The sequence below is a fragment of the Podarcis pityusensis genome (assembly GCF_964106645.2).
Source record: "Podarcis pityusensis genome assembly, chromosome: 8".
Taxonomy (NCBI): domain Eukaryota; kingdom Metazoa; phylum Chordata; class Lepidosauria; order Squamata; family Lacertidae; genus Podarcis; species Podarcis pityusensis.
Genome location: NC_138033.1, coordinates 54,739,786 through 54,764,112, shown reverse-complemented (window position 1 = coordinate 54,764,112; position 24,327 = coordinate 54,739,786). Strand labels below are relative to the sequence as shown.

The 24,327-nt window shown below is 41.8% G+C and overlaps 1 protein-coding gene and 1 long non-coding RNA gene across 3 annotated transcripts in view; one reads left to right on the top strand and one right to left on the bottom strand.

The window, feature by feature from the left end:
- CDH13 (cadherin 13) overlaps window positions 1-24,327 on the bottom strand; it is a 680,788-nt gene that overhangs the window by 171,230 nt on the left and 485,231 nt on the right. For both annotated transcript variants that reach the window (XM_081016580.1, XM_081016581.1), the window contains exon 7: window positions 17,678-17,856. In XM_081016580.1, coding sequence (XP_080872706.1) covers window positions 17,678-17,856 — 179 coding nt within the window. The remainder of the gene's footprint in view (window positions 1-17,677; window positions 17,857-24,327) is intronic.
- On the top strand, window positions 6,600-16,032 carry LOC308482476. The gene is made up of 3 exons (XR_013989298.1): window positions 6,600-6,726; window positions 12,729-12,817; window positions 15,887-16,032. It is a non-coding gene; the product is annotated as an uncharacterized lncRNA (long non-coding RNA).

Sequence of the window (24,327 nt, the reverse complement as noted above, 5' to 3'; positions counted from 1 at the left end):
TGGTGTACTTTGTATCATTCATTTCTTTACAATGTCCTTCAGTTGCTTTAATGTGTTTTATTTTATCTTGTCAGACCACTTTGAGAATTTTTGTTGTATAAAGTGATGGATAAATGCAATAAATAACAGCTTTCTGGATGGTGACTTATGCTTTTAGACACTATGCTACACCACCACTCTAAGATACATTTTCTAACGATATATACATCAAACTTAAAGGCTCTGCAATTTTTACATCATCTAGCTTCCCAACAACTCTCTAAGACTTCCTGAAGACTATAGTCAGAAGGGGCTTGTACTGTGGTGTCCCACAGCCAAATGTTCAGAAGAATGTAAGAAGAGCATTTCTACACCAGACCAATAGCCTGTCTAGTCCAGCATCGTATTTCCTACAATGGCAGACCCCCCCCCCCAAAAAAAGCCCACAAGCAGGGCACAAAGACATTCACCCTCTTCTCCTGCAACTAGGAATGTAAAAACACAAGGAAAGCACTGCTGAATTGGAACAAACGCCATTTAGTCCAGCATCCTGTTATAACAGTGGGTAACCAGTTACCTATGGGGAGCAGGACCTGAGTGCAAAGAAGCAGTCTCACCATTTGTGATTCCCAGCAACTGGCATTCAGGAACATGCTGTCTCCTTCAGTGGATATGGTTAGTAACCATCAATAGCCTTATCCTCCATGGATTTGTCCAATTCTCTTTTATGGTCATCAAAGTTGGTGGCCATCTCATTGTTTAACCATGCACTATATGCAGAATCACTTGTCTGTCCTGAAACTGGTATGCAGAAACATGCTGATTCTGATCCTGGAGGGAGCATATAGTCATCTTGATCATTAGCGATTGGCAGTCTTGAATGTGGGCACATGAGAGGACTCTACAAATAGCAATTGCTAGGTTCCTAATAGAAGTAAATGGCAAAAGATGTTGTGTGAATAATGTGTGTTTCCTCCTTCAGTGCTCTTAAGCATCATGCAAAGTGGTCACTCACCGATCTGCCCCATGGGAAGGTGGATGTGTTCTCAATGCATGCAGTTCACTGGTGTGGACATCCATTTAAAGCAAACCAACTTAAGTCACCAGTTCCAGACTTAGCACAATGGAGATATCAAGCCCATTATACACGTCTCTGAATTTTGTGATGTTGCTCTGGTTAAGAAAAATGCTCACAAAATGTGTATTTTATGGAAAAATAAATAGAAAAATGCATGTGTTGGGGGAGGAATGTGTGCAAAATGCATACAAAATACCTACTTTAGGGGAAAGCATGTAGAATTTAAATGCAAATGTTTAGTAGTTTGCTTTTTGGTGGGGAAAAATACGATGAGACATACCCATGATTGAACACATGTGCAACCAGCAAGCTGCTATATCCATCCTCCTAAGTGAATCCACAACTCACTTATGGGTCCCATACTGCTGCTGCTTTAAAATAAATGAGGTGGCAATCAGAAGAGCATTTTTCAGAATTGTTGGTGTTTTCATCTAATAATGATTTGTCCTAAGCTATTGACTTGAACAACACAGAAGTTTAATGAGATTCCTTCAGAACTCCATGTCTATGCAGTTTTGTAGAGCTGACTTGGTGAGTCACTTTATCCTTGTTTAGGTGGTCTGAGACTCTTCATATCATAAGGTGAACCAATATGTGAGGCACCATCCAGGATGTTGGCTCATCCTTGGATGCCTTCCCTATAAAGAGTGGTATGAAACAGGGTTGGAGCTGTGTTCTTGCTTCAACACTCTTTGACATATTCTTTGTTGCCCTCCTATGTGTTGAGCTTGACTGAAGACATTGTGTGCATCCATTCAAGGAGTGACAGGGATCTGTTCAACCTGGAACATCTCCATGCCAAGCCAAAAGTATGTTGGGTCCTTATCCAAGAGATGTTGTTTGCAGATGACCCAGCCTTCACAGCACACTCCAAGGAAGCTCTACAGAGACTCATCAGCCATTTTGCCCAAGGCTACATGGAGTTCGGCCTTAACACCAGCCTGAAGAAGACCAACATCCTGGGTCAGAATGCTGTCAGCGCACCACACATCAGCATGCGTGACCACATGCTTGAGGTGGTAGATGATTTCGTCCACCTGAGTTCCACCATAACCAGCAACATTTCCATTGATACTGAGCTGGACAAGTGTATTGGCAAGGCAGCTATGGCAATGGCTTGCCTCTTTAAAAGGGTATGGGAGAATGTGATGCTAACAGCCAATACCAAGATGAAGATCTACTAGGCTTGTGCGTTGAGCGTGGTGCTTTATGGTAGTGAGTGGTGGACAACTTACACCCGCCTTTCACATGTGCTGTGTCAGGAAGATTTTGGGTATCACATGACGGACAAAGACTCAAACAAAGATGTGTTCTCCCAAGCTCCTATTCCCAGCATGTTTACATTCCTGTCTCAGCAATGTCTACACTGGTTTGGTGTACAGGGAGCTGGCTTCATGCAACAGATGTCATGGACTGGATAGATGCAGAGGAGTAGTGGGATGCACCAGCCAAAGTGCAACCTATTTACAATTCTGGAAGGCACTTAGGCGATCGTAAAAGAGTTGCACCAAAGTGCCTCTGGGAGGGCGTGCCTGCTATCGTAGGAAGCAGTGGCAGTGGCGGAGGACAAAGCAGGAGGCAAAAAGGTGTGAGCAGGTGGGTGGGCAAATGGTGGCAGTGGCAGGATGATTGTGGGGGGGGGGAGGAGATGTGGAGGTACACCTGCTAATTAATAAGTATTACATTTATAATATACTTTGGACACATATGAAAAAGGTTATCACACATAGAAAACTCACAAGTTCAGTATTCTTGTTGAATTCATTATTCAGATATGTGAAGATAAACACACACACACACAGAGAGAGAGAGAGAGAGAGAGAGAGAGAGAGAGAGAGAGAGACCGACCACTAGGTTAAAGTATATTTTATAAGGGCAGTGTAATTTCCTAGGAGAACTAACTGGTTTTGTGCTTGATACAGATAACATTTATTTGATGGGAAATACATATATGGTAGATTCAGATAATGGTTTTATCGTCATTGTGATCATTTATTGCCTGATAGCCTAGTCATCTCAGCATGAGATAATGGTTTGATCTCCTAAGAGCAACATATTTTAATGGGGTTATCACTGCGTGAACAGATACCTAACAGGAATATTAGAATTTGGCGGCAGCGGCGGGGGTGTGTGTGTCCTGATTCCACAACCATTGTTGTGTGGTTTAGATGTTCTATCTAATATATGAGAATTTTGGTGGGAGTGGGGGAGATGGCTGTCCTCATCCCTCACTATGGGTTGTGTTTCCCCAGTGTTAGGAACTCATATCTACGCCCTGCCATTGAAGAAAAAGATGTGTTCTGTAGTACACAGTTGCATGTTTGGGGGAGAGTGGGGGGAGGAAGTGTTCAAGGATGACAGACAATTCTGTTAAAAATGGAAATGGGAGCAGAAATTGCTGGTGTTCCTTTATTTGTCCTTTATCCCTTTGTCCAAATAATGCAATCAGTATTCCCCATTGTTTTATACAGTCCAAAAACAATACATAATTGATTACGTCTCCCTGCCCCCAAACACACATGTGTGTTGTGTTTCCTTTGCATTGAAATGAATAGGGTGGAATGATGTAATGACATAATTTACATAATTACTAATGAAATTACGTAAATTATTCAAGACAAGCAATGTAGCTTTTTTTTTTTTTGCAGAAGATGGAACAGAGTGGAACAGAAACAGTGTTGCTTGTGACAAATACAGGGAGGGATGAAAAATGATGCCTTCTTTCATCCCTAGCAGAGCACATACTTTGCATTCAAAAGGTCCCAGGTTCAATCTCTGGCATTACAAGGCAGGGCTAGGAGAGACTCCTTCCCTAAACCCCAGAGAGCTGCTGCCAGTCAATATTGACAACACTGGGCTAGGCTCAGTATAAGCTCTCCTACTGTTGAGTGCAGATTAAGAAGAAAGGTGAGACACAAGATTTAGCCCTACTGTTTACAAGAAAAAAAAATCAGTTCCTGGAGGAAATCACAGTACAAATTACACCTTTCACTTTCCTGGAAAGAAACAACATGTGGGTGGGTGTCATGAAACTGCTCTGTTAGCCAAGTTAACAATTCTTTATTCTTTGAGGACCTGTACATATTGCACCGTCTGAAAAAAGAGGCATTGCTGCGGCAGAAAGGGGTGGAGAAAGAAACACAGAAAGTTCCACAAGTCGGTTCCTTGAACAATTAAGCTGCAATGACTATGATCTTACTCCACTGTCAAAGGCAGAATATCAATTTCTGGGAACAAGAGTAATGGAGAGTGCAAGTCTGAACTTCAGTGTCTAAAATCCCTGGGAGAGGACAAGGATCCTGAGATCACGTTAAGGGTAGCCAAATTCTGTGTGATTGCCATAAAACTTAGGGAACAAATCTGTGCTATCATAATGATTAAGGCCTTAAATGATAATTTTAGGTTGAATTTTAGTGACTAAGTTTTAATTTATATTTTTTTAACTGTGTGTTATATCTGTATTGTCCCTGTTATACCTAATTGCAAATTCAAATGTATCCCTATCGTGTTTTATGACTTCCTTGATATTGTATGTGAGCTGGAACTGGTCTGTGACCAAAATAATAAATTCAATTCAATTCAACAGAGAGTGATGTGGTGATCCAGTTCTGCCAGTTTCCCACAAGCATGTGGTTGGCCATTGTGAGAACATGATGCTGGACTAGATGGGCTGTTGGCCTGATCTAGCAGACTCATATTTGTATGATGTTAAGGCACAGAACAGACCCCTTTGTAGAGCCTTCAGTTTTTTTATTCTTTCCTGTGGTATTAAATGCACATGAACAGCCTTCCTCATTTTTGGTATAGAACCTCCCATTTCTGTTAATCTGGATTTACCTAGGTTCCATCTACAGATGCAACAGAACGTGATAGTAAAGTCCTGAAATGGTAGAACGGATTGTGCCATGTCAAACTGTCACCCTTTGAAAATTACACTTCTCCAAATTTTGCAATCCAGCCACATAAAGCTTACAAAAATAGTTACATAAGGATAAAGCATGCATGTCTTAGTGAAAGCAACTAACAAAAATATATTACATTAGTAAAAGCTGCATATAAAAATGTGAATATTAGACAAAATTGCATACAAAAATAGGTATATTTGGAGAAGGTCTCACTCAAATGCTGGGGAATTTTCATGAGGGCTTCTACAAATAAATCTCAAACTGAGTTGAAAATTTCAAGAACGGAACTTTAGACTGGAAAAATGAGAAACAGTGAGAAACCAAAATTCACAGATTTGGCAATGCCTAGTCAAGTGTGTCAGTGTGGTGCAGTGGTTAGAGTGTTGGACTTGGACCCGGACGTCCCAGGTTCAAATCCCCATTCAGCCATGAAGCTCATTGGGTGACCTTGGGCCAGTTACTGTCCCTCAGCCTAGCCTTCACTGTGTACAAATAAGATAAGTTCTAGTTAAAACACAGATTTAACAAAATTACCCTCCATCCCTAGGAGGAGACCTGTGGAAAAAGGTTGATATCAATCCCAGAGAAATTATGCTTGGGCTCTGACAGGGATACAAGCAAGAGACAAACAGTAAAGTCATCTGCCATTCAAAGTGTGAATAAACCCTACATGCTGGCCTGTTCTACAAGATGCTTTATTCCACATCCAAAACCATGGAGTGTCCTTGAGATTTAACACTCATTTATGATGCTCCTGATGTGTTATATTGTTCATCTATCAAAGATTGTAATGGAAAAGAAAATGCACTCGTTATTAATGTCAGTCTTCTTTTAAAAAAAATACAATCTGACTATTAAACTACCTGTTGAAGTATGTGAAAGTGAAAAGGGAATGATAATAACATAATGAAAGGTTTGGAAGAGTTTTGCCAGCTAATATTTATGTAAATTAGGAGTGTTGGCATGAAGATACTTGCAAAGGGATTTTATTTTGTTTCTGTGTCCCATACTGGATTATGTAGAGATTTTCTGAAGCTCTTACTTCTAGATTTGGGAATACAAACTTGGGGGTCTTGTAATGCCTGCCTTAATCCCAAAGTGAGTATTACAACCTCCCAATTATTATCCAGCTCTTGGATATTAATCTGAACTGGAGAAGAATTCCTTCTGCTCTCCTATCTAGTCAGCCCCTTCCTTCCCTCCCTCCCTCCTTCCTTCCTTCCCTCCCTCCTTCCTTCCTTCCCCGTTTCAATGGTACACAACTGCCACCACCAATAAAAGGCATAGCAGACTAAATGTCTTTAGGCTTTGAGCTACCATCAAGCTGAAAAACTGGGGTTTCCAATCCCTTTTTATAGATCCTGGCCTATGGTCATGTTCACATGGCACACTGACTAAGCTTAGCACAAATGCGTGAAAATTCTGGTTCCTGAGGAGGAGAACATAGTTATTTTGTTCCTCCCTAGACTTTTTAGGTCAGCACGGAGCAGCAACTAAACCAATATTTGGTTTAGCTTGTCGTACAAACCCAACATAGTACTTAAGCTCTCTCCTTCTTAACCATAATGGGTAGCAAATGTTTGTCCTACATATCTGTGCACACACACCTCTATCCTCCATCCACTCAGGGAAGAGGAATTTATCAGAGTTCTAGAACACATGTTGTCAAGGCAAGAACACTAAAGGGTGTGTGAAGCAAGACCGGTGAGGAGGTAAAAGAAAAGTGTAGTTGGGGGAAGAAGGTGATGTAACGGGTGGCCTAGGGTAAGTAGGTGTGGCCCAGGGGGAGAAGGTGAGGTATGTGGAGATGTGTGACCTTGAGAAAGTCTTGAAAGCATTTAGTCCCTGGGTTTCAACTCCCACTCTTGAACTGTGCCAGATGCAAAGTTCAGAGCTAGTGATGGTTCACTCAGTTTGTTTGTGCCACATCCCATCTCTCTCTCTGTATGCATTTATCTTCATTTCTTTCTGCCCTCCTTTCTCCTCCTTTCTCTTTTTCTCTCCTCTCCTCCCTGCTGCCCCTTACACAGCAAACGGACTTAGAATAATAATTTTTTAAAAAAAATCATGCAAACTGGAGATTTTTCCTAAGCAGCACGAGGGGAAAGGGGTTAAGGAGGGGGTGCCACAGGTCAGATCCTAAGGCACTTCTAAGCCAAACCACAGTTTAGTGCAGAGGTAGTCCATATGGTGCTCTCTGGATGATGTGGGGACTTAAAATCCAATTTCTCCTAACCATTGGCAATGTTGGCTGGGGAGCTGGAGTCCAAACAGCATACAGCATACTCTGCTGGCTATCCCTGGTTTAATAGGATGAAAACAAGACCCCAGTGAACCTCAGACGTGCACATTCCCTCTATCCTTTATCCAAAGGAAGAGTTCAGATGTTGTCACTTCCATTTCCCACAATGTGGCTTCTCATTTATACCAAACCCTAAACTGTGGTTAATATTAACAGTGGCTTGCTTAAGCATAGCAGCTCCATAAACGTTGGGAAGCCATTTTGGTGGGAAGCCATTTTGACTCATGCAAACCATAGCTAATGCTAACCACAGTTGCTGGTGATTAAAAAAAAATGGAAGAGGATGCTTCTGAATTCTTCAAGGCTGTGCCAGAGGAGGAGAAGGGATGGCCGTGAGGAAAGCACATAAGCCTAAGGTTCACTAGATCTCATATTCATCATGCTAAACCATGGTTTAGAATGACATCCAAACTCTCCTGCTACATGCAACCATATTCAAAGAGAGGACAAAATTATTTTTTGCCTAAGGCAATGAATTAGTCTGAGCCAGCCCTGTTCCTTTCTTCTAACAAATTAATACCAACAGACAGCCTTGAAGTGAAAGTGTATTTTATTTCCTCTACTTTATTTGGAAGGAACTATTTCCTCCCGTGAAGGAAGGATTGTGAAGCATGTAACTTGCCTTTCCCCCGAGATTACACCCTTTATGTTTTAGCATCTGAAAGACAAAGCAGATATCTTCTAAACAGCAGCCCTAAACAGGGTTAGTGTTCTAATTTACAGAGGACAAAACTTTAAGAGAGAAAAGAGTTTGTTGGTAAAAGCAAATGTAAACACAGGTACCTGGGAAGGTAATGCAGAGATCACACCAAAATGCATTCGCTCAAAAGATTAATATCTTTTCATTAAAAAGAGAAGAGAGCAACGGTGGGCTCAAAATTTGCATTTAGATCGAGTAGGTGGCAAGTGTATTGACTGCTTACAAATTCATGTTACCAAAAACAGGGAAAGGAAGGATGCAGAAAAAGATGTCCCTGTCCTCTCACAGATGTAGTGATAGTATGCTGAGGAATTTGTGTGAATTTTATGATGTTCAGTGTCGTTGCCACTTACAGCGCTGGTGTACAACTTCTGCAGGTAATTTGATGTGCTGTCAAATTCAGAGCTAGAAAATAGTCACCAGAAAGGGGTACCTACTTTCTGAATCATGCAGATTTTCCACTGAGGAAAATCTGGAGGGTTCACACAGTGATCCCACCAGCACTGTGACGGGCACTTCAAGGCTATTGCTAATTTTGGCTGTAAGTACAATCACAGACTGGCAAATTCAGGTTGCACAATTATAGTTGATTGGGAGGTCTTCAACAACAAGCCTACTTCCTCAAAAGACTGGACTTCTTGTAATCAGGAAAGTGATGGATAAATGCCCTGCAAAGTGTGGGGTGACACTGCAGGCACCACGAAGGTCAAAGTGGCTGATGGCAACACCCTTAACCTAGATACCCACTATGCATTTGCATTTTGCTGAAGTAGCTTACCCCATGCTCCCACTTCACAATACCATCTGGTCAGGGTGCCTGGCAGTGGTCCTCAAAAGCAGATGCTGGAAAGCCCTCCAGCAAACAACTAGAAGAGATATCATTGACATAAAAATCTGTTCTCCCAGTTAGTGCTCGTCTAGAGGGGTAGGTAAGATTATGGAATATCTGAGCTCAAGGGTATTTTGCGTCCACTTGAATGCCAGTCTTCCCAAACCTGGTGCCCTTCAGATCTTGCTGGGCTCCGATTCCCATCATCCCCTGGCAGCATGGCCAATGGTGAAGTAGTCCAACAAACATCTTGAATGTTAGGGAAAGCCATTCTAAATGCAAGACTTGCATAATTTCCTATTTACTTCAATTGACCACTTAGAAATCTTCAAAATATTAATTGGTTTATAAATGCTTTTAACCAAATGTCATTTTTATCTTAGCAAATGAAACAAAGCAAACCCACTCACCCACCCAGGGTGGCGGGGACATTTCAACCTTTCACTGTGGATTTACTATTTCTATCCTGCAGGCCTATACATCACATACTTTTGCAAGAAATGCCTTTGTGCTTAAAATTAGTGAATCACAAAAAGAGGGGGGAGTTTTGCCAATGGAAGTTTGCAGGTATGATTTGCCCCCATCTCTCCTCAATCTTTATTTCTGACACTTTCAAAGATGTTGAGATTTCCCAAGGCATAGGAGAAATGCACATAAAGCTTCACAAAATATATCCTTATGTGCCTTGTTAAAATGAAAATGGATGTTGTTCTGCAATTACTGGAGTGTGCCACAAACTCTGAAGAGCGTGCACTTTTCAAAATAATATTCCAGCAGAAAATCCATAAATAAAACAGAACTTTGATAGGCTGGAGAGAACGCAATGCAGGTCAGGAGCAAACACCTGCAACGAGGTGTGAATTGCAGAAGCAGTAAAAACCACCAACTGCAGAAATCCTACAGTGAAGAACTGGTCTTACGAAAGTAGTATAGAGTCCAGCAGCGGCAACACTGCTCCCACCCTCAAGCAGGGAATGAATTTGCCACACCCTCCCTCTCATTGGAAAGAAAACTTTCAAAGTCTTTCCTGTTGGAGAAGCTGGGGGAGGCATGAGGAGGTTGAATGGCCAATCAGGAAGTGGTGGGCAGTCAGGCTTTATAAGCCTGCTCCACCCCAAACTCAACTCTTCATTATTGGAGTATCCCACATCCTGCCCTCCCTCCCTTTGAAGTGTGGGCTTCACTTCACCTGTTGTGGGGCTGAATAGGACTTTTGGGGGGAGCATGGCTGACTGACCGAACCCAAAGGGTGCTCATCAATGGTTCCTCTTCATCCTGGAGAAGAGTGACTAGTGGGGTGCCACAGGGTTCTGTCTTGGGCCCGGTCTTATTCAACATCTTTATCAACGACTTGGATGATGGACTCAAGGACATCCTGATCAAATTTGCAGATGACACCAAACTGGGAGGGGTGGCTAACACCCCAGAGGATAGGATCACACTTCAAAACGACCTTGACAGATTAGAGAACTGGGCCCAAACAAACAAGATGAATGTAAGAGAAATGTAAAGTATTGCACTTGGGCAAGAAAAATGAGAGGCACAAATACAAGATGGGGGACACCTGGCTTGAGAGCAGTACATGTGAAAAGGATCTAGGAGTCTTGGTTGACCACAAACTTGACATGAGCCAACAGTGTGACGCGGCAGCTAAAAAAGCCAATGCAATTCTGGGCTGCATCAATAGGAGTATAGCATCTAGATCAAGGGAAGTAATAGTGCCACTGTATTCTGCTCTGGTCAGACCTCACCTGGAGTACTGTGTCCAGTTCTGGGCACCACAGTTCAAGAAGGACACTGACAAACTGGAACGTGTCCAGAGGAGGGCAACCAAAATGGTCAAAGGCCTGGAAACAATGCCTTATGAGGAACGGCTAAGGGAGCTGGGCATGTTTAGCCTGGAGAAGAGGAGGTTAAGGGGTGATATGATAGCCATGTTCAAATATATAAAAGGATGTCGCATAGAGGAGGGAGAAAGGTTGTTTTCTGCTGCTCCAGAGAAGCGGACACGGAGCAATGGATCCAAACTACAAGAAAGAAGATCCCACCTAAACATTAGGAAGAACTTCCTGACAGTAAGAGCTGTTCGACAGTGGAATTTGCTGCCAAGGAGTGTGGTGGAGTCTCCTTCTTTGGAGGTCTTTAAGCAGAGGCTTGACAACCATATGTCAGGAGTGCTCTGATGGTGTTTCCTGCTTGGCAGGGGGTTGGACTCGATGGCCCTTGTGGTCTCTTCTAACTCTATGATTCTATGATTTGATTGGCCTGAATCCCAGGGACAGTGGGACCACAGTTGGAAGGAAAAAGAGTAAGCAGAGTTCAGAGGCTCCACAGCATGTTCTGGCTGCCCCTCATGTGACCCCCCCCCCCACTGCCTCTTGTCACACTGTAGTTTCCAGTGCGATCTGTTGATGGCTTGACAAACAGCATAGCAATGTGTAAGTGTGCATATCTATACAGATACAGATATAGATTTATAGAATTGTAGAGTTGTAGAGTTGGAAGGGGTCCTGAGGATCACCTAGTTGAACCCCCTGCAATGCAGGAATATGCAGCTGCCCCATACGGGGATCAAACTGGCCACCTTGAGCATTATCAGCACCATGCTCTAGTCAACTGAGCTATCCAGGCTGATATAGATACAGTGGTACCTCAGATTACATACGCTTCAGGTTACAGAAGTAGTACCTCGGGTTAAGAACTTTGATTCAGGATGAGAACAGAAATCGTGCTCTAGCGGCGTGGCAGCAGCAGGTGGCCCCATTAGCTAAAGTGGTGCTTCAGGTTAAGAACAGTTTCAGGTTAAGAACAGACCTCCGGAATGAATTAAGTACTTAACCTGAGGTACCACTGTATACAGTATGTATACAATGTTTCACAAAAATGCAGCAAGTATGGTGACTTTGTTCCAGGAAAGACCCTTGGTGCACACAATACTCTTTAGTTTTCAACACCTGGAGAGTTTGAATGAGTTAAATAATAAAACTTCATTTTGTTTCCTTCTTGTTTTCAGGGTGGGGGGAGGGGAGAAATAATTCAAATAGCAGCCCATCCAAAAGGCCATCTTCTATCTGTTTGTCTACCCATTTTAAAACATTTATGTTCATCACACACACACACACACACACAGAGAGAGAGAGAGAGAGAGAGAGAGAGAGAGAGAGAGAGAGAGAGACTTAAGCTGTATGTGAAACACTGTTATACTTTAAGGGTTTTCGTTTGTTTTTTTGTTAAGGGGTGGAGTTTCCTTCTCCCTCTTTTGTGTCTTCCTGGCTATTTTAAAACTATCACACACACAGAGAGAGATTTAATACAATTTAAATACTGCAATATCAAGGTGGTGTACAACAAAAAGTGCAAAACAATAATTAAAAGAACTGGCCAGTCAGAAAAGCTTCAATCAGCTGCATAGGCATGCTGGCATTCAAATATGACTTGATGAAAAAAGCTTGAGAGAAGGTGCTTCTCAAATTGCTGCTGAGAAATAAATCTCAGCGCTGTCTTACAAGAGCTCCTCTTAATAAGTGGAAAACTACTTCTTCTTCTTTTAATAGTAACTTGGTTACAGCTTGTTCAAAACGGAAATCAAAAAGCCCCAGATACGATGCAATCTCCATTTCAATATTCTACCTCCAGCACTTATCTCCAGGTTCCTGTTCTGTACAACATGCAAACATGAAAGAACTTGAACTATATTTATATATATAAAGTAGAATTTTGCATCCTTGACAATTTGGCTTAAATTAAGTGGAACACTACCCGTAAGCATCTTCATCTAAGCAATGGCCAAAAATTAATAAAAAGAACATGAAAACATGAATAGCTTTGATCACTGAATGAATGCAGTTACTTTAAAAACTGTTTATAGCTGTGCTTATGCTTGGAGAACAAGAGAACTTGCACTCCCTCAGTTTACACTATTTTTTATCTTTCAGCTCAGCCAGTTTCTTTGATGGAAGCCACAAATAAGAATAATAAAAGCACCACATTTGAGCCATCACAACCACAGATAAAAATCACTAAGGTAAGTTTCATCAGGTTTGGCTTGTATTATAGTGGCTCTGGCATTTATGCTTGATGCAATAATTAACAAATAAATAACTCAGCACACAAATCTCTCTATTTGGAATGGGAAGTGACATAGGTCTAAAATCAAAGCCCAAATACCTATTGCCCAGTGCATGACAACTGGGCAAATTAATTTAAAGAAGAGGTGGGGAACGTCTGGCCTTTGGGCCTAATCTGGCCCACTAGACCTCCACATTTGGCCCGTGAGGTCATTTAGGCCAGGCCACACACAGTTGACACCAGAAGATGGAAGACAGTAACCCCACCAGCCTGGGGACCTGGATCCCAGGGACAGGGGACCCATGGTTGGCAGGTAGATGAGTGAGAAGAGCTCAGGGACAGCAGTTCTCAGTGCCATCTGTTGGCAGCCAGGCAAACTACAGCATGACAATTTGTGTGTGTGTGTGTGTGTGTGTGTGTGTGTGTGTGTGTGTGTTACAAACATGCAACAAGTACACTGACTTCATTCCAGGAAACATATCTTGGGTGCACATAGCACCCTTGAGTCTCCACACCGTGCACCCCCCCCCCCCGAAAGGATTGGAATGAGCTTAATAAAAACCTTCCTTTTCTTTCCTTCTTTTTTTGGGGTGCGGGGTGGGGTGGTACAGTGGTACCTCGGGTTACATACGCTTCAGGTTACATACACTTCAGGTTACAGACTCCCCTAACCCAGAAATAGTGCTTCAGGTTAAGAACTTTGCTTCAGGATGAGAACAAAAATTGTGCTCCTGCGGCGCGGCAGCAGCAGGAGGCCCCATTAGCTAAAGTTCAGGTTAAGAACAGTTTCAAGTTAAGAACGGACCTCCGGAATGAATTAAGTACTTAACCCGAGGTACCACTGTAATTCAAAACAGCAACAGCCCATCCAAAAAGACACGTTTTATCTAACTATTTGTCTATTCATGTTAAAACTCTTAAGATAAACACACAGTATGTGAAACAGTGTATGTGATACTTTAAGGGTGTTGTTGTTGTTATTAAGGGGTTTCTCTCTCCCCCCATTGTTTTCCTAGCTATTTCAAAACTATTTACCTACCTACCTACCTACCTACCTATCTATCTGAAGTAGTCCTACTGAGTTAAAAGGAGCTGCTTCTCAGGGAAGAGGAATTGTAGCCCAAGTTACAAGCAAGATATTTTATGTCCTCAAAGTAATAAAGTGAGTTAATAATTAACAAACAAATTAATATCGCATGCATTATCAGTCTTTGTCTAAATTTTAATTCCCTTCTGGAAAAATAGACTGAATCCCACATTCTCCCCACATAGCTTCTATGCTTCTGAATATTTCACATATTGAATCCCAGTTTCTAATCTGGATCATGTCAATTTCTAAATTTATTTTGTTTTTTGCTCCATAACTTTAAGTAGTATCTCGATTAGAAGTTTATGATAGGTAACAACCTCACCTCCCAATCATTCTGTATTTCTTATTTTCTTTAAGATATTATTTTTATTATTTATGTGTTTGTTTGTTTATTTTTACCCACCCTTCACCCTAAGGTCACGCTGATAAAGAAATGGGGGGGGGGGGGGCTATGAGCTATTAAAAGGAAATCACAAGTGGCTCAGTTCTTTCACTGCCACAGTCTCTCCAGTAGTAATACCCGTTCAGTCTTCAAGACATTCTTTCTATGTAAATATAGCATCATTATTTCATGTATCACTAGTGATCTTTACAACACAGCTGAGAAGCTAGTATTGTTCATTCCCTCCTATTGATTTTTCAGTTTTCAAAAAATTGGTTTTATCCTAAGATTGTTTATATTTTAGGGAGGGGGAGAATGTCCAACCTGACTTGAAAAATCAGAGACAGTCTGTCGAATGTGACAGCCAGTTATTATGACTCTACAAATCTTAAATTTGTATTCAAACTTATAGGAAATGAATAACATCAGATACCTGGGGAGGGGGAGTGCGCTGCCAGCTACTTACAATTTTATGTATGTAAGTCATTTTCATAACAGAACATAGTAGTTCCAGCTGAACAGGCATGGCCCCTCTTCTTAAATCCTTTCACAAGTTTTGAGTTATACAGATGCCACCCTTGGAAATCTTCCAAGTCGTTTGCCTTGCCCTTATTTTGATGGCACACTACATAGCAAATGAGTCATCACAGTTAGGCTGCAATTCCCTATGCACAGTTACCACCAGGGCTGCATGGAAATGGGTAGCACCAGTTTTGATCTGTACATTTGTCAACAAAATACAGATCATGTTGTTTTATTTAGCAGCTCACAAACATGTAATTACTCAAGCATTCACATTGCAGAATTAGTGTCCCTAAACTAAGCTACAAAATGGATCACCGATAAACTGTTTTCAGTCGTGATGTTAGCAGGTTTCGCATTTCCTGGCACAGAGATACAATTCTTGGTGGCTTTAATGTCCCTGAACATTCTTCTACAGGTCAGATTTTAGTCTGAAGGAATTTGCAGGAAGGTGGGTGGGCTTTCTCCTGAAATTCAGCAGGGGGGAAGAGAAATGACCCCAATTCCATGTCCGACTGAGGAAGTTTACCCCATCGCAATTCTCAGTGGCAGTCCCATAACAAGAGTGAGAGTCAAGATGCTCCAAATTAAACTTGACTTCATTACTAGAGTTTCCAAAACAACAAAGAAATTTTCAACTCTCACCTAATCCTTCCTCAGACCAAGGAGAATTGTGAAACATGACTACCCAGTAAGCCACTGCTTCCTCCTTCTTACCGCAGTATCTTTTCCCTGTCTCACCATCTGTGTCTAGTCCACTGCACCCTTCACCAATTTCTCTTCCTTCCCCCCACTGGCCTCCTTTGGTGTCTTCTTTTTCTCCCTTTCCTTCGGTGGCATCAGTGTCATTGGTGAGGGGAGCAGCAGAGTGGTCATCATCAGCCAGGGGAGGGGGCATCAGTGGCAGAGCTATCACTTTCCACCTTGTCTCAGCATCATACTGGGCCAGCCCTGTTACATACATCACATCTGGGTCCTTTACAATGGCTCAGATTCTCCAAAGGCTGTTCCTTTGTTTTGTTTTTGCACAGAGATCTCAATGCTTAAAAGATTCATGCCCTCCCCTCCCCTTTATGCAAAGGAGGAACCCTCAAAAGAACTGGAGGAATTTACAAAGCTTATCCTGTATGTAAGACCTTTATCTGTTTTATGAAATTCTGTATCAGCAATGTCTTGGTTTGAATGCAGCAAACAAACAGATGACAGATTAAAGCTCCTAAATCATATTAGTAAATTCTCCGATTTCATCTCTCAGCATTGTTGAACTTTACAGTTGTCAGGCGTAGCAACTTTGACAGGTCTTGAACCAGGAGAAGAGCTGTAGCTCAGGGGCTGAGCATCTGCATTGCATGAAAAAGGTCCCAAGTTCAATCCCCAGCATCTGCAGGCAGGGCTGGGAGAGATTCCTTGTCTTTAACCCTGGAAACTTCCTGCCAGTCAGTACAGACTGCATGGAGCTAGATGGACTGGTGACTAGACAGTCTAAGGCAGCTTCCTATGTTCTAAGAACCTGAAACAAAGGAAGCTGCCTTACACTGAGCTATCAAGTTCAGTATTGTCTCTACTGACCGGCAGAAGTTCTTCAGGGTTTCAGGTAGGGATTTTCCTAGCCCTACATGGAAATGCCAGGTAATGAACCTGGGACTGTCTGCAGGAAAAACACATGCTTTGCCAATGAGCTACAGCCATTCCCCAAATGAAGCCCTTCCATCTGGATCTTGGCTTCCTAAGATTCTCACAAACATCTTCACTACCAAACTTATCTCACTGCCTGAAGAACACAGCAAAATAAATATAGTTAGAAAAGTAAACAGACAGATAGGTTTTTGGAAGTCTGGATTGCCACTGAATTCTTTTTCCACTACGTGATATTTTTCCTGAGCTCCTGCTAACAATCATAAACCACCAATGGCAAAACATACTGAAATTTGCAACTTATGAAAGAGAGGGATGGCAGTTCAGACTTCAGAAAACAATAGAGAGTATAAAGATATAGTCACTAGTCAAAATCCTGGCTGAATATTTGAAGAGACCTTCAGAAGGTGCTGAAAAGGAAGGACAAAGCTGGGATTCCACAGCCTCTGCTGGTCACCAAGAAGGCCTTCAACTGTTTAGATATTTCCCTGCCCCATGCTTTCCTAAAGTATTCCAGAGAATATGTTCAATGAATGGCTGGCGGCACAGGAAGGGAAACTTATTTAGCTGAAGGACTGCACTCCCTCTTGGGAAACCTCCCGGGGGGGGGGCACATGCCAGTGGTTGGTGGAGCACAATACAGACCAATGGATGCAACTCATAACTTTGAGCTGCATTCTATATAGAAGTCAAAGTTATCTATAAACACAAATCTCCATCCATCCTCCAGGAAGCAAGAGGTATTCTCACAGTTCAATTTCATATTTCAGCCACACAAAAGCGCTCAATGAGACTATGGATGAGGACTTGTGAAAGGTGTGGCCTAGGGAGAGGGTTGTGGCCTGGACAGAGTCCTGAGGGCCAGAGAGAGAGAGAGTGAGTTCAGGAGCACCATATTTTCCCCATGGCAAAGTTCCCCCAACCATGGCCTACTATACTCCATATAAGAATGCAGAGACAGTAGACCTGTGATGGCCAAACTTGGCCCTCCAGCTGTTTTGAGACTACAATTCCCATCATCCCTAGCTAACAGGACCAGTGGTCAGGGATGATGGGAATTGTAGTCCCAAAACAGCTGGAGGGTCAAGTTTGGCTATCACTGCAGTAGACAAACAACCAGTACACCACCTTTACCTCTTTTTGCATATTGCATCTATCCATAAACAACTGACAAAATTGCAACTTACTTCACGGTCCAACAGCACTGGCGACACAACAGTGACAATGTCTCCTTTCTCCGGGTCAATATAGAACATGTTTGGGGATGGCTTGTCCGGGGTCTGCTTAAGGATATTATACCTCAGCAGAGCATTGTCTGTAGCTGGATCATCAGCATCAAAGGCAGTCACACGCATCACAGTACTTCCTGAAAAGAACAAGAATAACACCAATATGAAAACTTCGTATTTGGCATGTAGCAATACAGATAATATGAACAAAAGAAGAGTGGAGAAGTGGGAAGGAAGTGCTCTTGTGCTCCTGCTTGTGGCCTTCCCAGAGGCATCTGGTTGGCCATTGCGAGTACACCATGATAGATTAGATGGGCCATTGGCCTGATCTATCTGGGCTCTTACGTTCTAATGTTCATTGTGTGCCAAGGCCCCATGACCCACAGTTTCCTGGTTCATAAATAAACACATGAACAAGTGGGTTTTGCTTTATGGGTTCAAATAGGCCACAACTTTATTGGTTACAAACGTGAGTGGTTCGGCTTAGGCATTGAGTGAAGCTGGATTATATCCCAACTATATCCCTGTCTGCAGGGAGTCCAACTAAATGTAAACCACCAATAGGGAGACCCCTATAACTTACATCAAATTGGGGCACCCCGAAGGGTCCCTATTGGGGAAGTGGTATGTCTGGGCCTGGGACAGAATCCACAAGCATGGATCCCATTAACAGGATTCCCGTACCCAATGCTTAACCTCACAAAGTTGTGACAATTGCTACAAGGTAAGCGAAAACCAAATGGCTGGAGCCAATTTGACAAGTGGAAAAATTCCCTCCCGGTCCCATACATATGGCGGTCAACATTATTCTATAGCAAGGTCATATCTTAGTAAAAATGAAAAAGAAGATGGGTGGGTGGGAGAGCCGGCAAAGGGCGGTCTCCTGGCCATGCCATGGTTTAAATCTACTGCAGAGACACACCCCACTGGCGCTGATTGGTCAGCGGAGCCTACCCTCCTGGGCGGGGGCCTGCCTAGTGCTGTCGTCATGGCCAAGCCCAAGCCCCTGTGAGGAGGGCGCACATCTCAGGCCCCCACTGGATCACTGGAGGCCCTGAGACCTGGCCGCAATGCCACCCACCCAATAAGCTAAGTGGATTTGCAAGGCAATTTTGGAGCCTTTTTCAGTTGAAGAGCAAGCTACCCCCACCCCACCAACATTTTAAGCAAATACACAACAAAAGAAGTATGGCAATGATATGGGCCCTACATGTCAAAGAGATTACTGTCTATCCATGTGCTTCGTTACAAACTCCAAAACCAACCAAATACGTGTTCAAAGGATCCCATCTATGTGACAATGGATGCATACAAAGAGGCATTATTGGTGTTCACGCCCTGCAGTGTGTGGTTCAGTTCCAAACGGGACTTAACACCCAAAGTACACTGGTGGAGAACTTCATCCTCAATCAACCAGGGGATGCTGCAAACTCAATTAAAAGTCTTTAATGAATTTTTCCATACCCACCTCATTTGGCATATTGTTCAGCAGCCTAAAGAATCCCCTGCTGTGATCAAGTTGTAATTAAAAGAAGGCAGGGGATTATTAACCCCGGAGGCCTAAGACCGCTCCTTCCTCTCCAAATCTAGCATCCCAATTTACATGAGCTGGCTCTTCTCACTTGCCTTTTCACTCACTTAAACGCCTGCCTCCTAAATACACAGCAAAAACTCCCCAAACCAAGTTCTTTTTTTAAAAAAAAATGATATTTATTAAAAGTTTAAAAATTACAGAAAAAAGAAAAAAGACAACAATAAAAAAGAAAAAAAACATAGAAAAGCAATACAACAATACAGCAAAAAGAAACAAAGGAAAAAAACAAACTAAAACACACATCCAATATTCCATGTCTTTACCTTTCCTTTACTTGTTTCATCGACCTCCTCACACCTCCCTTTTTTGGTATTCTAGTTCAATTCACTATTTCAGCAAATTCTTCCCATCTTTCTCAATTTTTTTTCTATATTTTATCTTAACGATCTAACCTTAATTTTTTTTCATTTTAACCCGTTATCAATCAGCTTTTACTTAATTCTTTGTTGCATTTCTACTAAAACCATATAACTTCATTCCAGCATCCTTCTAACACTCATTAATTTTACAATGTTTCTGTAAGTATACTTTGAATTTTTTCCAATCTTCTTCCACCGACTCCCCAAACCAAGTTCTGACTAGAGATCTGCAAAGAAGGTTTTCCTGGGCTTTCTTGCACCAATCTGATAGGTTCATTGGAATCAAGTGTTCCTTCCTCCTCTCTCCTTAAATCACAGATATGGTGCAAAGAAATGGTTTGCTTAAAAAAAAGAAAGAAAGAAGCATTCTTAGGACCTCCTAACTCTTAGGATAATTAGGGGCAACAATTTTTGTCCACCTCTTCCTCATTGTACAAGCTCATGAACTGCAAAGAAGCCAATATATTGCTGCTGCTTCCTTGCTCCCTCCTTCCCCCAGGAACATTGTTTTTGTTCAGTGCCTCCCACCCCTTCCAGGTTCTTTCTTCTTGTTATAGCGACCTTGAAAAGAAGATTTCTAAGGCTTTGCTTCATTGCCACCTCAGGCACAGTTACACCCTTGAGAAATGTAACTGAGAACTGACAGCAACCAGGGCTTGTACATGAGTGATTAAAAGTCAGGCAGCTCGAAATGGAGAGCAGTGCTTGTGGAGTGCAATTTGATGTGCCACCCCACTTGGTACACACACCCTGCAGCAGTCCCCTAAAACATTGTAGGCCATAGCTTTCACCCCTTTGGTTCGCCACCACTGCAGAAAGAGCAGAAACAATGGATATTTATTTTGAAGTGAGGGGAAAACAACCTTGTTTTACCCACAAAATCCCCTTTTACACTCAGTTCCAAGTAGTGCTGAAATGATTTTGAGTGAGAAAGTCTAATTCAAGTTCCAGAATCATGCCAGTGGTCCATCTACATCAACATTTTCAACACTGACTGGCCATGGCTCCCCAGGATTTCAGACAGGGGATCTTTCCTAGAGAGATTGGTCATAATCTACCATGAGGCTCTTCTCTGTTGCACCAAAATGAATTAGGAGTTGCTCAAGAGCATCATGGTAGATTGGGATACAGCTATGGCTACCACATTGGCCTCACTCCCCTGGCATTTTAGAGATTGAACTTGGGGAATATCCTATGGTAAAGGCATATATGCGTATTTATTCATCCTGTTGTTGCAGGAGAAATAGTAATAATGAATAATAATGATTAGGTCTGTCACATAATTGTGATTCTGCCTGCCACCTAATTCCAGGAATCTTTGTTGATTAGTGAGGTGAGTTTTAGTCAATTAGCCAATCAATTTGTTAATTAAATTTGCATACGAGTGAGACAAACGTTCTGAAACAAGAAATATAGTTTGTTTCTAGAGGAAACACTAATGTGCCATAGCAAGTATCATGTGGGAAGAGGCATCCTCTATAATATGTAAGAGGAGAAACTTTTTAGTAGATCAATGGCATAAACCTAACATGGCTCAGTCATAGAGATCCCAAGAGACTTCAGTTGAGAGGAGAGTGAGTCTTGATACAGTTGGAGTCACCAAGGACAGAGAGAGCAGGCGGCTACGCTAACATTGTATGTGAGTAACATCCCTTCCCTCACCCACACCCTGTAAGAATGAGTGTTGCTGTTCACTCATTTGAGGAAAGGCAGGGTCTTGCTTAGGGTCTGTTCAATACACCTTTCTGCCTGGGGAGAAGGAAGAGATCCCTTCACCCACAATTCCAACCGCTAAAGCTACATAGACTCCTAGTTAAATCTTACTTCAGCACTAGTGATGGGACAGCACCCTCTAGCAGGAGGCTGAGAGGCTACAAACAAGCACAAAGAGCTCTCAACACCTAACTACAGCTGTTATGTGCCCCACAATATCTGCCACCTGAGGCAACTTCCTCATTCTGCCCAGTGGTAGGGTCCAGCTATGGGACCACAGGGGCTTCATGCCCCTTGATGTTTATGCCTCCTTTAAGGGCAATATCTTTCAACCCACCATATCCAGGGGGCTGAAGTTTTATTTAGGGGGTGTAAGACAGACCATGCGGTACACAGTTTTGCTCCTCAGCACCTCACTGATACTGCTGTTTCCCTCCACAAACATATCCCCACCCATCCAAATGATACACATTTTTGAACTAATACTAATGCATTAATTAGTGTGTGTGTGTGTGTGTGTGTGTGTGTGTGTGTGTTCTTCACTATTGTTGCACAAGATTTTTCTGTTGTTTTTTTTAAAAAAAGCACTGTGCATTTCTTTAAAAGGTAATAACTGGAAGATCAATTGGTTTTGGTCTGTGCACATGTAGCTGGGTTCATATTTCAAAAGGATCTATAGCTCAGTAATCACCCAAATGTATTAAATTGAAGATGCATACCTCCCTGGCATTACTCCATCATAAAGTTTTATTCTTCATAAAAGATTCATTTCCCAAGACTCATAAACTGACTATTTCTAATTTGGTGTCATTTTATAAATGCTTCCATTCTGGGCATCAATCATAAATGCAGCTGGGTTCTGTGGCCCCAAACAACAGCTTGCAAAATGATTGTGTTAAAACAATATGTCTGTTGCATTGCATACGTGTGTTTGTGCTTGTGTGCATTATATAATCAAACGGTGGAACAAGTTAATTAACATATGTACAATCAGCAGAATTGTCAAAGTTCTTTCACATACTTGCAAACAATGCTTTTGCGCTCACTGTTAGGGAAAATTCAGTTTTTCATGCACACTGGCTTTTTTTTTTGTCATTACTTCAAGCTAGGCATCTGAGGAAGTAGTCCCATTCATTTTGCAAAGTTTCCCATCCAGTTTGTGTTTAAAGGAAATCTTACCTAATTCACACTTTCTGGAAGAAGAAGAATACAGAAACTGAAATACACAAATCTTTCAAAAAAAATCACTTGTTTGAATTTTGTAGTGCAGTCTAGCCAAGTAATAGGTACCAAAAAAAGACAGATACTAAAGTAAAGTGTCTATGTGAATGTATATATTCATGAAAATAACATACCAAATGCATTATATTGGGGGTGGCTTTATAAAAATATGCCTATTCATAGAAGTTTAAACTCAAATGTTGATGAATTCCCCTAAGGAATTCTTAAAAAAAAAAAAAAAAAATCCCAAACTGATGTGGAAATGTAGAAAATGGTACTGGAGAGTAGAAAAATGAGGAACTGAGAGAAAACCAACATTGACAGACTTGGCAATGCCTGGTCAATAGAACCAGTGTGGTGAAGTGTGTGGACTGTTGAACTATGATATGGAAGACCCAGGTTCAAATCTCCATTCAGTCATGAAGCTCACAAAGTGACCTTGGGCCAGTCACTCACTCTCACCCTAACCTACCTCACAGGGTTGTTCTGAGAATAAAATGGGGAAGGAAAAACCATCTACACAATCTTGAGCTTCCTAGAGGAAAAGATGGTATATAAACGTGATGAATAAATAATAATAAATAAGAGCGAAACTTCCTGGTGAGAGCCCATCCTCTCATGACAATCTTGTATCTCATGTCACCTTTTGAGCAAGGTAGTTACACATAATGGTTGCCTCTTTCATTTGAAAAGGAGATGTGAGGGAAGCAAGCAAGCCGAGATTATGAAAGGCCTGCCTAATTCATTGTGATCGAAATAAATCAACTTTTTGGAAAGTGGAATGGTGGAGGGTAGATGACTGGCTGCGACGCTCATCATAACTAATTACATGTTTGACTGTCAATTTGTACTTTAAAGAAAAACAAGCCCCGGGGAAGCAAAAACAAATAAAAGAAGAACGATCTATTATGTCTCCAATCAAGTACATTTGAATTGCAGCCTCAAATATTAACTTATGGCTGTTATTAAACTTGGAGGCCTCGCTCAATAGAAGGATGTTTAGCAAGAATTAATGAGTTCAGTCTCTTAGAATAGCTGAGCATTTTGCAGAGTCAAAAATTTCCTAACCTCAGGAACTCTTGTTTTGTCTAATGCATATTTACATGGCTGCCTAATGCAAGTTACTTTAAAGATTCAAGTTGCCCTTTCAGCATTCATCACAGTAAACATCTCACCTGGCTAATATGGAGAGGTCAGGAGAGCCCTGCTTACTAATGGAGCCTCCATACTGACAGCCCAAGAAGTGTACTAGAGATGTTTGATCTCTCTGTGCCCCAGGTGTTCACTCGTAAAATCTGCCCTGTCCCATTTACCCACAAAAATCCACAATTTAGGAGTGTTAAAATATGAACTTCTTTCACTTTTCAAAATACACATTTCCAAACCTCATTTCTTTCAAAATATGCATATCTAAAAGTAGTTTCTCACAAAATAATGAATTCTCAAACACATTTCTCTTTTAAAATAAATAAATAAATGAGAAGGATGTCACAGCAGAATTCAAGAGACAACAACGTTCACAAATTGATTGCTCTAGGCAGTGCAGATCAGGTAAGTTTGCATTTGTCCGACCTGGTATCAGACAGTTTCATATATGCAGATAGATAGATATTCCATATTCTACACTTGCAGGTCACTGTTGTTGTGAAGGAAAAGTCAGTGTAACAAGCTTAACGCTAGTTGGTTGGGATTGTCCTGACATAAATTCACTGGGGCAGTGG